This window comes from Lampris incognitus, chromosome 20 (genome assembly GCF_029633865.1).
Source record: "Lampris incognitus isolate fLamInc1 chromosome 20, fLamInc1.hap2, whole genome shotgun sequence".
Classification (NCBI taxonomy): Eukaryota; Metazoa; Chordata; class Actinopteri; order Lampriformes; family Lampridae; genus Lampris; species Lampris incognitus.
Window position 1 is genome coordinate 13,668,196 of NC_079230.1, and position 12,667 is coordinate 13,680,862.

The window sequence follows — 12,667 nt, forward strand, 5'->3', positions numbered from 1 at the left end:
CAGATCACAGACCATGACAGTTGCACATACTCACAGGCCAACCAGTACGCAGGTGCAACGCATAGTGGCTGATTGCGGGCCGATAGGGAAATGTCACAGTGATCGTGTCACCGCCACGTCCCTTTAGAGCCTACAGTGGCCAGATTTTTTTTTAAGGCAACACATAGGACATCCTGCTGACAATGTAATTTTTAAGATTGTTTTAGGCTTGACTTTCACATCATTCACACCATAATAGCAGCCAAATGCAGAAGACTAGGGCAGATGTTGGGTAATTTGAAGAAGTTGATGTGGCTAATAAGGAGAAATGACAGGCCAAGCTTGTAGAAGACCTTTACCGAGAGATGCTAAACACCTGCAACTTTGTTTTATCCAGATGGATCCCAGGGACTTGGAATGGTCCAACAACAGTGCATTTACCAGTATCTCCATGGTTGTCAGTACATTAAACAAAAACAACAATCTACATGATTGGATCTTTAAAAATCAATGCAACAACAAAAAACAAAATAAAATATCAATATAAAATGATAACTACTTGACTTCCAAAATGTAATACTGTAGGAATTACAGGAAAGTAGAGACAGATAATTTCTCTCATTGACTACGCGAACGCGTCTCTCATTTTCTTTATCAAAACCAACAGCCCGAGCAACATGGCACTGCCCCAACCAATCTTGTCCTTGCTCCGCCCTCTCAACCCGGAAACCCTTTCTTAAAGGGCCCGTGTCTACCAATTATGTTGAATTGTGCCCATATCGTAAATAAAAGTTGCTTATGAGAATTAAAAAAAAAAAATCCACCATACAGTAAATGTGCCAGCAAAGGTTCATCAACATTATCATCCTCAGACCAATGTGCCGATTCAAATTTCCCATAATATGAAGACTTGCAGGGTTAATAAAACCTACACAGCATCCAAAATTCTGTGCATTTACTGTTTTGGAGTGAAAACTGAAAAGTGTGGTTTTTTTTTTTCCCACAAGGTGTCGAGTTTATTATCCTGCTGCTGTGTAAGTTTAACCGTGCTCGTCAACAGTAACAACATTTTATCTCATTTACATTTTATGTTTTAAAGTTGAAGATTTTGCTCTTCCAGTTCTATTTATATTGTAGATATGTTGTATGATTTTTCTTCTGCTTTTTCTTATTACCATCAGTTATTGCTATTGCTATGTCCCTTATGAGAAACATTACATAACTTACGTATGTTTTTTAAATTATACTTGCGTTTAAAAATTATACTAACTTTGAGGAACTAAAAACGTACTTCCATCCATCCATCCATTATCCAAACCACTTATCCTGCTCTCGGTCACGAGGATGCTGGAGCCTATCCCAGCAGTCACTGGGCGGCAGGCGGGGAGACACCCTAGACAGGCTGCCAGGCCATCACAGGGCACACACAAACACACACACACACACACACATTCCATTCTACTGTGGGAGGAAACTGGAGCCCCCAGAGGAAACCCACGCAGACACCGGGAGAACATGCAAACTCCACACAGAGGACAACCCCCAAGGTTGGACTACCCCGGGGCTCGAACCCAGGACCTTCTTGCTGTGAAGCGACCGCACTAACCACTGCGCCACCCTGAAAATGTACTTATGAGTGTGTAATTATATTACTCTGGTACTGAGTTTGGCCACTTTTTAGGTTAGTTTATAGATGTACACTTGTAAGTGTACTAAAATGGAATTGCAATTTACCTCGTTAGCATTGGGGTTGAAGTGTTTATTTAAGTTGACTTACATAACTACCAAAAGTGTACTCAAAAAAGTATTCGGAAGTATATAAGTTTAATTTCCAACAAAGGTGAAATGAAAATACTCTTGCTTACTTTTAGTTAAAAAGAGATGAGTTGTTTTTTGTGTGTGTGTGTGTGTGTGTGTGTGTGTGTGTGTGTGTGTGTGTGTGTGTGTGTGTCCCCGGTGGCCCAGTGGTTAGCGCTGTCGCCTCACAGCAAGAAGTTCCTGGTTTCAAACCTCGGGGTTGTCCAACCTAGGGAGTCATCCAACCTTGGGGGTCATCCCAGGTCATCCTGTGAGGAGTTTACATGTTCTCCCCGTGTCTGCAGCGGGTTTTCTCTGGGTGCTCCGGTTTCCCCCACCATCAAAAGAAACATGCATGTTAGGGTTTATACTCCTGTTTGTGCCCCTGAGCAAGGCAATGGGAAAATAACTGGAGTTGGTCCTCGGGCGCAGCACGAAGGCGGCAGCCCACTGCTCCGGGCTACACAGATCACAGCTAGGACGGCTTAATTTGCAGTACAAGGAATTTCCCCAAGGGGATTAATAAAGGAAATGTAATCATTTAATCTAATGCTAAGGGACGGTAAGTAAGCCAGATACAATTACAGGGCGAGAGTACGTTTAATCTTATCATGAAAGTGACAAATAGAAGATATACATATCGCATAGGGAAAAGGAAAGAACACAAGTCTAACCGTCTTTCAGAAATGGTGATGTGAGATGGACTGTCCAACACCCCGTCAGTCTCTCAGTATTTACAAAGGCGGAGCTTAACACGGCTCTCGCCTAGACAGGGAAGTGTGCCTGATGCTGACACAGGTGTCAAAGTTCAACAGAGAAAGAATGAGAGATTTCACTTCCAACAAGTAAAAAAACACAGCTAAGAGGAACCCTGTTTGTATCGTAAAAAATAAATGAAATTATCGGATTAGATGAAGGCACACAGGCTGAACACAAGCTGTGACCACTGATGTCTGAAAGAGGAAAGCGTGGATCACCGAGTTTAATCTAAAGGTGCAATACGCGAATTTATAAACCAGCTGTTAAACAGAAGTAACACACCCATCCTTTTTTATATTTTGAAGTCAAACTTGATGACCCTGTAAAATCTATTATGTTTTGGCCTGCATTCAAACACAGCGGTGGGTAGCTAAGTTTCTTAGTTTGGATGGATCCAAATTTAACTGGCTGCGAAGATATACAATCCCACTTGGGACCCGCTGTTGTGTTTGAATTCAGCCATAACAGATTTCATAGGGCCATCAAATTTTGTTTCAAACATAAAAAAAGGATGGATTTCTTTTTTTTTTTTCTGGAAAAGGCATACGTTTATTAGCACGTTTGTGCTGTGGATATATTTTTATGGAATTAACTGTTCTGTAGTTTCAGTTTTCAGGGCTAATTTTGCTTAAAGATGCAGAATTTAAAAGCACCCGCTTAAACAAATGGCAGCATGGAATATAAACATAGCTGTGGAAGTAGCGAGTCCAGTTGGGAGTTAACATAGTGGACTGACATGCAGTTACGGGTGGTCTGCTGAGGTACAGTAAGACTGACGGCTACACCTACAGGGGAAATGCAAGTGCAGCACAAACCAGTAGAAAGACGACAACATTTAAAACCTATTCTAGTCAGACAGGTGGTTGGACTGGTCAAGCCAGTAGTCAGGAGTCACTGTGTTGTGAGAAATTGTTGTGACAGGGCGTCCAGGTGGCGTAGCGGTCTATTCCATTACTTCCAAACACAGGGATCACCAGGTCGAATCCCCGTGTTACCTCTGGCTTAGTCAGGCATCCCTACAGATACAACTGGCTGTGTCTGCGGGTGGGAAGCCAGATGTGGGTATGTGTCCTGGTCACTGCACTAGCAGCATCTCTGGTCGGTCAGGGTGCCTGTTCGGGGGGGGGGGGATAGCGTGATCCCCCCACGCGCTACATCCCCCTGGTGAAAGTCCTCACTGTCGGGTGAAAAGAAGCAGCTGGCAACTCCACATGTATCGGAGGAGGCATGGGGTAGTCTTCAGCCCTCCCTGGATCAGCAGAGGGGTCGGAGCAATGCCCGGGACGGCTTGAAAGAGTGGGGTAATTGGCCAAGTACAATTGGGGAGAAAAGGGGGAGGGGGATCGAGGGGGGGGGGGAAGAAATTGTGATAGTTGTGGGTTGGGGGGGGGGGTTGAAAGCAATATCAATGGGACATAGATGAGGAAATGAAACTGATAACTGACTGATATCATTTTGAAGACAAAAAAAGCTGGATGAGCAAATGGTCCACTAGCATAAAGCGAGTATATCTAGATGTTGATGTGTTTTATCCATGGTACGACATGGGTCATTGTACCGCTAGATGAAGCCACTCCAGTAAGCCTGATGTCACAACAGCCTGCCTGCCTGGAGACCTACTGTGACACATGACTTCAGTCTGCATGACCACTGGTTCCCTATCAAGTGAAAAGTTCCATCCCATCGTCAGTTAGGACAGTGCAGACTGACAACTACCAAACCCCACCCATGGTATCAACACTGCATTATTACACAAGTATTTTCAGAAGTACATGTAATCCTAAGAGCAACATCACAACATTAGCAGGCGCATAGACGTTCTGTCCACAACTGGTACAGCAGAAAAAATTCTGAATGATGTTGACAATTATAGTAACAGTCCCGTTACAAGTACGGTTATTTCCAGTGAAACCAGTATTTCCTGTGTGGGTAGCTGGGATAGTAGGTATGACCAGTCCAGTATTGTTAGTTGGAGTGGTGGTGGTGGCGGTGGTGGCGGCGGTGGTGGTGGTGGTATCCGGTGATATTCTGTTAACTATGGGGCTCTGCACTGCGATCCAATAGATTTGAGTTGACTGCACAAATGTTGCCCTGCGTGTGGACAAGACGGCTTGTTAGCTACATAGCGTATGCTTAAGGGAAAGCCAACTGGCATAGTTATTTTGTGTTCTTTATGTGAGGTGTACATTTATTTTGTAGAATAAGCAACACAAGAGATTGGATAGAGCGGACAAATTAGTCAAGTATGAAGCTCACTGTGATGATGTTTATTGTAAACAGCCCAACAAAATGTTGTAGTGTGACAAGGACTTACTTGAAAACGATGTTTCCCAGGGAGTCTGTGGAGGGTGCGGTCCACAGTGCATGTACAATCCTCTTTCGTACATTGTTACTGTGGATCACAGCACCGGCCTTTATGGGTGTATAAAAGAACATGCCTTTAATTAAGGACTTAAAAACACTTTCCAGACAGAAATGTTATAAGGTAGCTTGGGGGCACTTTGGGAACCACCAATAACCTATACTGTGCTAAGCTATTCCGTTACAACGAAAAAGGTTTTGACAAGATCAACATTATTACAAATGTCTTTTTAAATGTATCTTCAAAATAATGAACTGGGAAATGCTTGGTCACAAAAAGTTGAATCAGTTCATCTGGACAGGTTTATTGAGACAGAGACGTTTCATCAATTGTCTAAGTGACCTCTTCAGTCTCAACTGACTGCAGGTATCCCCACCCTTATAAACAACAGAGTGGCGTAACGACCAAAAACACTGATCGGTTTCATATGCAAATATGGGCGTGACCATTGCAGTGGTCACCAGCCCTGCTCCTGGAGAGCTACCGTCCTGCCCGTTTTCACTCCAACCCTCATTTAACCTCATTTAACACCTGGTTCTACTGATTGCCTACTCACCAAGACCTTGATTAATTGAATCAGATGTGTTTAATTAGGGTCGAAGTGAATACCAGCAGGACAGTAGCTCTCCAGGAGAAGGGTTGGTGACCACTGAAGTAGAGTTTCCATGGCAGGGTGTGCTATTCAGAGGATTTGGGAATGTTTGCGGTCACAGCATTGTAAGATGGCGAAAGATGTACTCCCCCCCCCCCCCCCTCGGTTTAGGGATGGTCGTTCCCTTTTTACATAGACGGCCTCTTTGACTCCCCGTTCAAACCACCGTTCCTCCCTATCAAGGATGTGCACATCCTCATCCTTGAAAGAGTGGCCACTGGCCTGTAGATGGGTGTAGACTGTGGAGTCCTGGCCTGACATGTTGGCTCTCCTGTGTTGTCCCATCCTCTTGGCCAGCGTCTGTTTGGTTTCCCCAATGTACAGTCACGGCATTCCTCCCGGCACTTAACAGCATACACTATATTGCTCTGTTTGTGCCGGGGGACCCAGTCCTTGGGTTGGACCAATTTCTGGTGCAGCATGTTTTGGGGTTTGAAAGCAACTGAGATGCGATGTTTGTAAAATACGTGTCTCAACTGTTCCGACACTCCCACCACATACGGAATCACCACTGGTTTACGCCTAGACAGCTGTGTCCTTCTCTCTTCGATTGGCTGGTGCACTGTTTGGGTGTCTTCCTGGCTTTGACAAATGCCCAGTTAGGATAACCACACTTAACCAGGACCTGTTTAATGTGGGATTTCTCCCCTTCCCAGGCCGCTGTTTCAGTGGGGACGTTGTCAGCTCAGTGGTACAGTGCCCTGATGACTCCTAGTTTTTGCTCCAGTGAATGATGAGAATCAAACCTTAAGTACTGATCAGTATGTGTTAGTTTACAGTAAACATCCATCCATCCATTATCCAAACCACTTATCCCAATCGGGGTCGCAGGATGCTGGAGCCGATACCAGCAGTCATTGGGCGGCAGGCAGGGAGACGCTGGACATTGTGTCACGCATGTACAGTGACGTGGCCACGCATGTTGGAGTACCACACATTACTTTACATTTCCCTGTTTTAACTCAACATCTCCCATAAACAAAATGTACAACAAAGATTTCCCCTGTACTAAATAAACATCTGTTAAACACATTAAACATATTAAACTTGTTAACTCGTCGTTCTCCAGCGACCCCTCTGGCCCATCCGCGCACCTGCAGCCAAGCGACCGAAAGCATTCTCCCTATGTTTCCTTCGCGGCCTTGGGGGTAATGCAATCCATGCGAGGCTTCAGCGTGTAAAGTAGGGAGAGCAGCCGACACGAGTTTGAAGGAAGCTGGTGTTACGACTATCTCCTTCCTGTGGAAATGTGAGCCGGAGGAGTTATTCGACAAGAGTTCCGGCCATATGCCATGGGGTTAATCGGGTGGGATAAGGGGGAAAACTAGAAATAATTTTATTTAAAAAAAATGCTTGAGTGATTTTAGGCCTCCATAAAACCTTTTAGTTTATTTTGGGCTTCAAACTGATTTTTTTTCTTTTTTACCTGATGCAAGCCTACTAACATTACATTACATTACAGTCATTTAGCCGACGCTTTTATCCAAAGCGACTTACAATAAGTGCATTTAACGTAGGAAATCAGGAGAGCTACTAGTCATCAGAGGTCATACGTGCATCTAAACAAGCATCTAAGAGCAAAACCAGTGCTAAAGTAAAAGTGCAAGAAAGAGGTTTTTTAATGAGTGAATACAATAAGTGCTAAGAGCAAGTAAAAGGGTAGTAGTTTTCAAAGAGGTGAGTTTTCAACCTGCGCTGAAAGATGGGCAGAGACTCCGCTGTCCTGACATCAGTGGGGAGTTCATTCCACCACTGTGGGGCCAGGACAGAAAAGAGCCGTGACCGGGTCGATGGGCAGCAGGGGCCTCTGAGCGATGGGGCAACCAGGCGTCCCGAGGCAGCAGAGCGAAGCGGTCGGGCGGGGGTGTAGGGCTTGACCATGGCCTGGAGATAGGAAGGAGCTGTTCCTTTCACTGCCCTGTAGGCTAGCACCAGAGTCTTAAACCGGATGCGAGCAGCTACTGGGAGCCAGTGTAGGGACATGAGAAGGGGAGTTGTGCGGGAGAACTTAGGGCGGTTGAACACCAGACGAGCTGCAGGTAACATGGTGAACAGTCATGAATCCCAATGACTGGCAGTTTTGTTTTTTGATTTCAGCATTCAATAAATAAGTGTTTTTTCACAATGTGCTGAGTGATGTCTTTTTTTTCATGAGTACTTTCGACACGCACGCAAAAACACAAAAAAAAACATTTGTATGCGCGCGCGCACAAAAAGGGCTACTCATTTTTATTCTTTAGGGTTGGCAGGTCTGGAAATGACATTGCACTTTGCACCAGTGTCCACTTTGAGTTTGAGTGCTTGGCCATTGACTCTAATAGAACAGTGCCGTTCTTTTTGCCTTCCATGTTATTTCCCCTCACTGCATTAATTTCACTAGCTTCTACTGACAGTCATTAGTGTTCATTATCTAGTTCACTGACTCGTATTGCTTGCCTTTAAATGCTGCTCTTCTGCTTCTTACAGTGGTGGCATTGCTTACCGTACGCAGGGCACTGTTCTTTCTTTGCTGGGTGATCGTGACCACAGTTCCCGCAGTTTGTGATGTTCTTGGTAGCACCTTGTTCTCTCCGTTGCTTGCTGTGACTAGATTTGTGTTCCTTCCTGGCATAGCACATGGCGTCCACGCTCACCGCTGAGCCACACGGCGCAGCAGCTAGCACTCTCCTGTGCTGCTCGGTTAGCTGGCAGATTCTGATAGCGCTGGCTAACGTTAGCTCACATTTGCTTTGCAACACCGTTGCAACTAATGCCACAAACTAACCTGTCTCGGATTAATGCATCTTGTAGAGTTCTGAAATGCATGCTTTTGCTTTGTTTTTGACTTCTTGCGAGGCAGAAGTCGCGTGGGTTTCCAGGGTGTCTCCCCGCCTGCCGCCCAATGACTGCTGGGATAGGCTCCTGCGACCCTGAGAGCAGGATAAGTGGTTCGGATAATGGATGGATGGATGGACATTGCAACATTAACAGTCCCGGGCACCTGGGTAGTGTTGCGGTCTATTTCGTTGCCTACCAACACAGGGGTCGCCTGTTTGAATCCCCGTGTTACCTCCGGCTAAGTCTGGCGTCCCTACAGACACAATTGGCCGTGTCTGCGGATGGGAAGCCGGATGTGGGTATGTGTCCGTGTCGCTGCACTAGTGCCTCCTCTGGTTGGTCTGGGGTGCCTACTTGGGGAGGAGGGGGAACTGGGGGGGGAACAGCGTGATCCTCCCACACGCTACGGCCCCCTGGTGAAACTCCTCACTGTCAGGTGAAAAGAAGCGGCTGGTGACTCCACATGTATCGGAGGAAGCATGTGGTAGTCTGCATCCCTCCCCGGATTGGCAGAGGGGGTGGAGCAGCAACAGGGACGGCTCGGAGAGCGGGGTGATTGGCCAGGAACAATTGGGGAGAAAAAGGGGGGGAGGGAATAAAAATAATTAAATAAATAAAAACATTAACGGTCTCATCAGACATTGCGCGGATCTGCCGACAGTCATATATAGAGTGACCGCTTCCCCCGGCCGCTACAGCATGACATTGTAAGGTGCGTGTGTAGCAGATTTGGAATGGAGTGTTTATTCACTTTATTGTTAAAAATGTACATTCCACGCAGCCCTAGCCCACTGTTTAAAGTAAAGGTACATTGTATTTATTTATTTATTGCATTTGTACGTTAGGAAACATCAGGCATACTGTTGGGTCTAAGATGTCACACAGCCACATGCCGCTACTTGAGGGGAGCCCCCCCCCCTTTCCCATGCTAATGCTGGAGTATCGAATACGCAGCATAGGTGAACATAATAGAAAAACAGTGCATGGGGTCCAGAGGACTGCAGAGGGGAACCACTGTTGCATGAATCACGCTTACTCACCGAGATGTTGTTGCATTCCATAAACTGTGTTTTCGCGAGCATTTCGCTTGGCAAGGTAAAACTTCCCACAGCGGTATTTCCTGCCTCTTTGTGGGCTTCGAGCTGAAACCCTCTAAACTCATCTCCAGAGAGGGTCACTGAGGAGAAAGTAAAGTGAGGCAACTATAAAATCAGGGCTCTTTTTTCCCCCAAGGGGTACATACCAGGAGCACACAAAGACATGTAGGAGCACGGTGAAAAATGTTCAAGTAACAGAGTTTATTAACAAACAATTGGTTACATACATATTTTTACTGTGTGTGTGTGTGTTCCTTCTCGTGTCCAATTACGATGTGAAAACCAATGGAGGACTGAAAGTGGAAGACGTGTGGGCCTTAATGTATTGAAAACAGCACTGACATCGCTTTGTAAAACAGCAAATTCTTGAAACACAGCTTTTTAAATAAAATATAGAGATGACAGAAGAGACTTTATTGTCGCCATACAAACGTGCATTGAAACTCTTTCTCTGCATTCAACCCGTCCTCTACACAGACATTGGAAACCGTGGTCAGTTGCGTACACTGGGAGCAGGGGGCAGCCGCAGTTCAGCGCCCGGGGACCAACTCCAGTTCTTGGTCATCGCCTTGGGCACGGGCAGGAGTATTAACCTTAACATGCACGTCTTAGATGCATGCCTTTAATGGTGGGTGGAAACCAGCGCACCTGGCGGAAACGCACGCAGACACAAGGAGAACATGCAAATTCCACACAGAGAGGACCTGGGGCGACCTGGGGTTCAAATCCAGGACCTTCTTGCTGTGAGGCTACAATGCTAACCACTGAGCCACTGTGCTGCTCCTAAGACATATATATTATTATTCATCAATATATATAATATATACAATAATAATATATATAATGTTATATTATTTTCTCCGTAGGGTGTCTGGGCTCAGACTTATAGGGTGAGGAGCTCAGACATCTGGAGGGAGCTTGGAGTAGAGCCGCTGCTCCTTCACATCGAAAGTAGCCAGTTGAGGTGGTTCGGGCATCTGATTGGGATGCTTCCTGGGCGCCTTCCTTTGGGGGTTTACCGGGTATGGCCAATTGGGAGGAGACCCCGGGGTAGACCCAGAACTCGCTGGAGGGACTACATGTCCAGTCTGGCCTGGGAATGCCTTGGAATCCCTCAGGAGGAGCTGGAGGACGTTGCTGGGGAGAGGGACATCTGGAGTGCCCTACTTAGCTTGCTGCCACCGCGACCCGACCCCAGAGAAGCAGCTGATGATGAATGAATGAATGAAAGTTATATATAATATTATAATCATAATAAATATATATATATAGCATGAGGTCCTGGTTTCAAGCCACGGGGTAGTCCAACCTTGGGGGTTGTCCTGGGTCGTCCTCTGTGTGGAGTTTGCATGTTCTCCCCATGTCTGCATGGGTTTCCTTTGGGTGCTCCGGTTTCCTCCCCCAGTCCAAACACATGTAGGTCAGGTGAATCAGCCGTACTAAATTATACCTAGGTGTGAATGTAAGTGTGTGTGTGTGGGGGGGGGGGGGATGATGGCCTGGCGGCCTGTCCAGGGTGTCTCCCCGCCTGCCGCCCAGTGACTGCTGGGATAGGCTCCAGCATCCCCACAACCCTGAGAGCAGGATAAGTGGTTCGGATAATGGATGGATGGATGGATGGATGGTCCTAAGTCTACAGAACTAAACCCTTCCATAATAAATATCTGTGGAGGTTGGTCAGACTGATGAGTGACATTTAAAAGTTGGGTTTTACTCTGTGATGATTTAACTTGTTCAAATGATTGAGATGTTGATTGGCAGGGATGTGGGAATCAGTTCATCTGGCCAAAATATACATGGCCCAACTTCTTCTATACGTCACATGAGAGGTTTATTTGATTAATCATGCTTGGTGCAGTGATAAACATAGTTATATCAGAATTACATTGGGGGGGAAAAGCAGGGAATCGGGGTAAATTAAGGTATATTTGGTGTGTACACTAGCTTTTTGGGGCCACTAGGTGACAAAAGAAGCATTAAATGCGTATTGACTATAAATAAGGTGCATTTCTGGAAGAAGTGACTTCAAATGGGGCATGCGGGTAGTGTGACAGTCTATTCTATTGCCTACCAACACGGGGATCATTGGTTCAAATCCCCGTGTTACCTCCGGCTTGGTTGGGCATCCCTACAGACACAATTGGCCGTGTCTGCGGGTGGGAAGCCGGATGTGGGTATGTGTCCTGCACTAGCGCCTCCTCTGGTTGGTCGGGGCGCCTGTTCGGCGGGGAGGGAGGACAGGGACAGGGGGGGATAACGTGTTCCTCCCACGCGCTACGTCCCCCTGGCAAAACTCCTTACTGTCAGGTGAAAAGAAGCAGCTGGTCTGCAGCCCTCCCCGGATCAGCAGAGGGGGTGGAGCAGTGATCGGGACGGCTCGGAAGAGTGTGGCAGTTACAATTGGGGAGAAAAGGGGGGGGGGTCAAAAAAAGAAATGACGCCCAAAATCATGGGCTTATAAAGGGTACTGATTCAAGGAGGACTACTCACCGTTGATTGTGTCCCCTGGCTGGTAGCTGGTTTGGGAGACGTTGACGCTGTAAGGTGGAGTTGCATTCTGGCCAGCAGCTGTGTGAGCTGTGTTTATCCCTTCTGAAGGATTCAGGTTACCACAGGCGCTTTTGAAGACCGCAGATGGAAAGCCCTCCACAAGGATGCGATTCCAAGACAGGAGCAGGAAAACGCCAGCCAGTAGCATTTTGAAGTAGGAGGCACCTCTACGGTTCACAGAGTAACGGGAGAAAGTACACACAGCCCAGTGTCACTTCAGTGTCACAAATCTTTTTTTTTTCTGAGCCTGTCTTCTATATAGTAGCACTTTCTCAGGGGCTGCCACAGCACATTTTATAGTTTCCACCGGTGAGGGCACAGCACCGATGGTGGCCGTTGTTAACCCGGGCCTCGAGTGATCTGGTATGGTCTTGTCAATCTGCATATTGATTTGGCAAAATTCTACACCGAATGCCCCTCCTGACACAACCACTAACCCTATGGATGGGGGCACAGGTTAAGCACTGGATGCCATCCCAGTACTCATAGACTTGCACCCAGGCCTGTCGCCACCGCCCATGCCTGTCGCCACCGCCCAGGCCTGTCGCCACTGTCGCCATGCCTTTCGCTATAGTGCCACTAACGTTCCAGACTCACATTCAGCAATTTGAAAGAAATACAATTATATCACACCATCACCAGCATCTCTGGACC

At 46.6% G+C, this 12,667-nt stretch overlaps 1 protein-coding gene across 1 annotated transcript; it reads right to left on the reverse strand.

Annotated features, from left to right (window-relative positions):
• Positions 1-2,541: 2,541 nt before the first annotated feature.
• LOC130131004 (putative ferric-chelate reductase 1) lies at positions 2,542-12,175 on the reverse strand. The gene is made up of 3 exons (XM_056300863.1): positions 11,954-12,175; positions 9,407-9,543; positions 2,542-2,565 (listed from the first exon to the last, which is right to left on the reverse strand). The coding sequence occupies exons 1-3, from the start codon at positions 12,159-12,161 to the stop codon at positions 2,542-2,544; spliced, it is 369 nt and encodes a 122-aa protein (XP_056156838.1). The 5' UTR covers positions 12,162-12,175.
• Between the last annotated feature and the right edge of the window lie 492 nt (positions 12,176-12,667).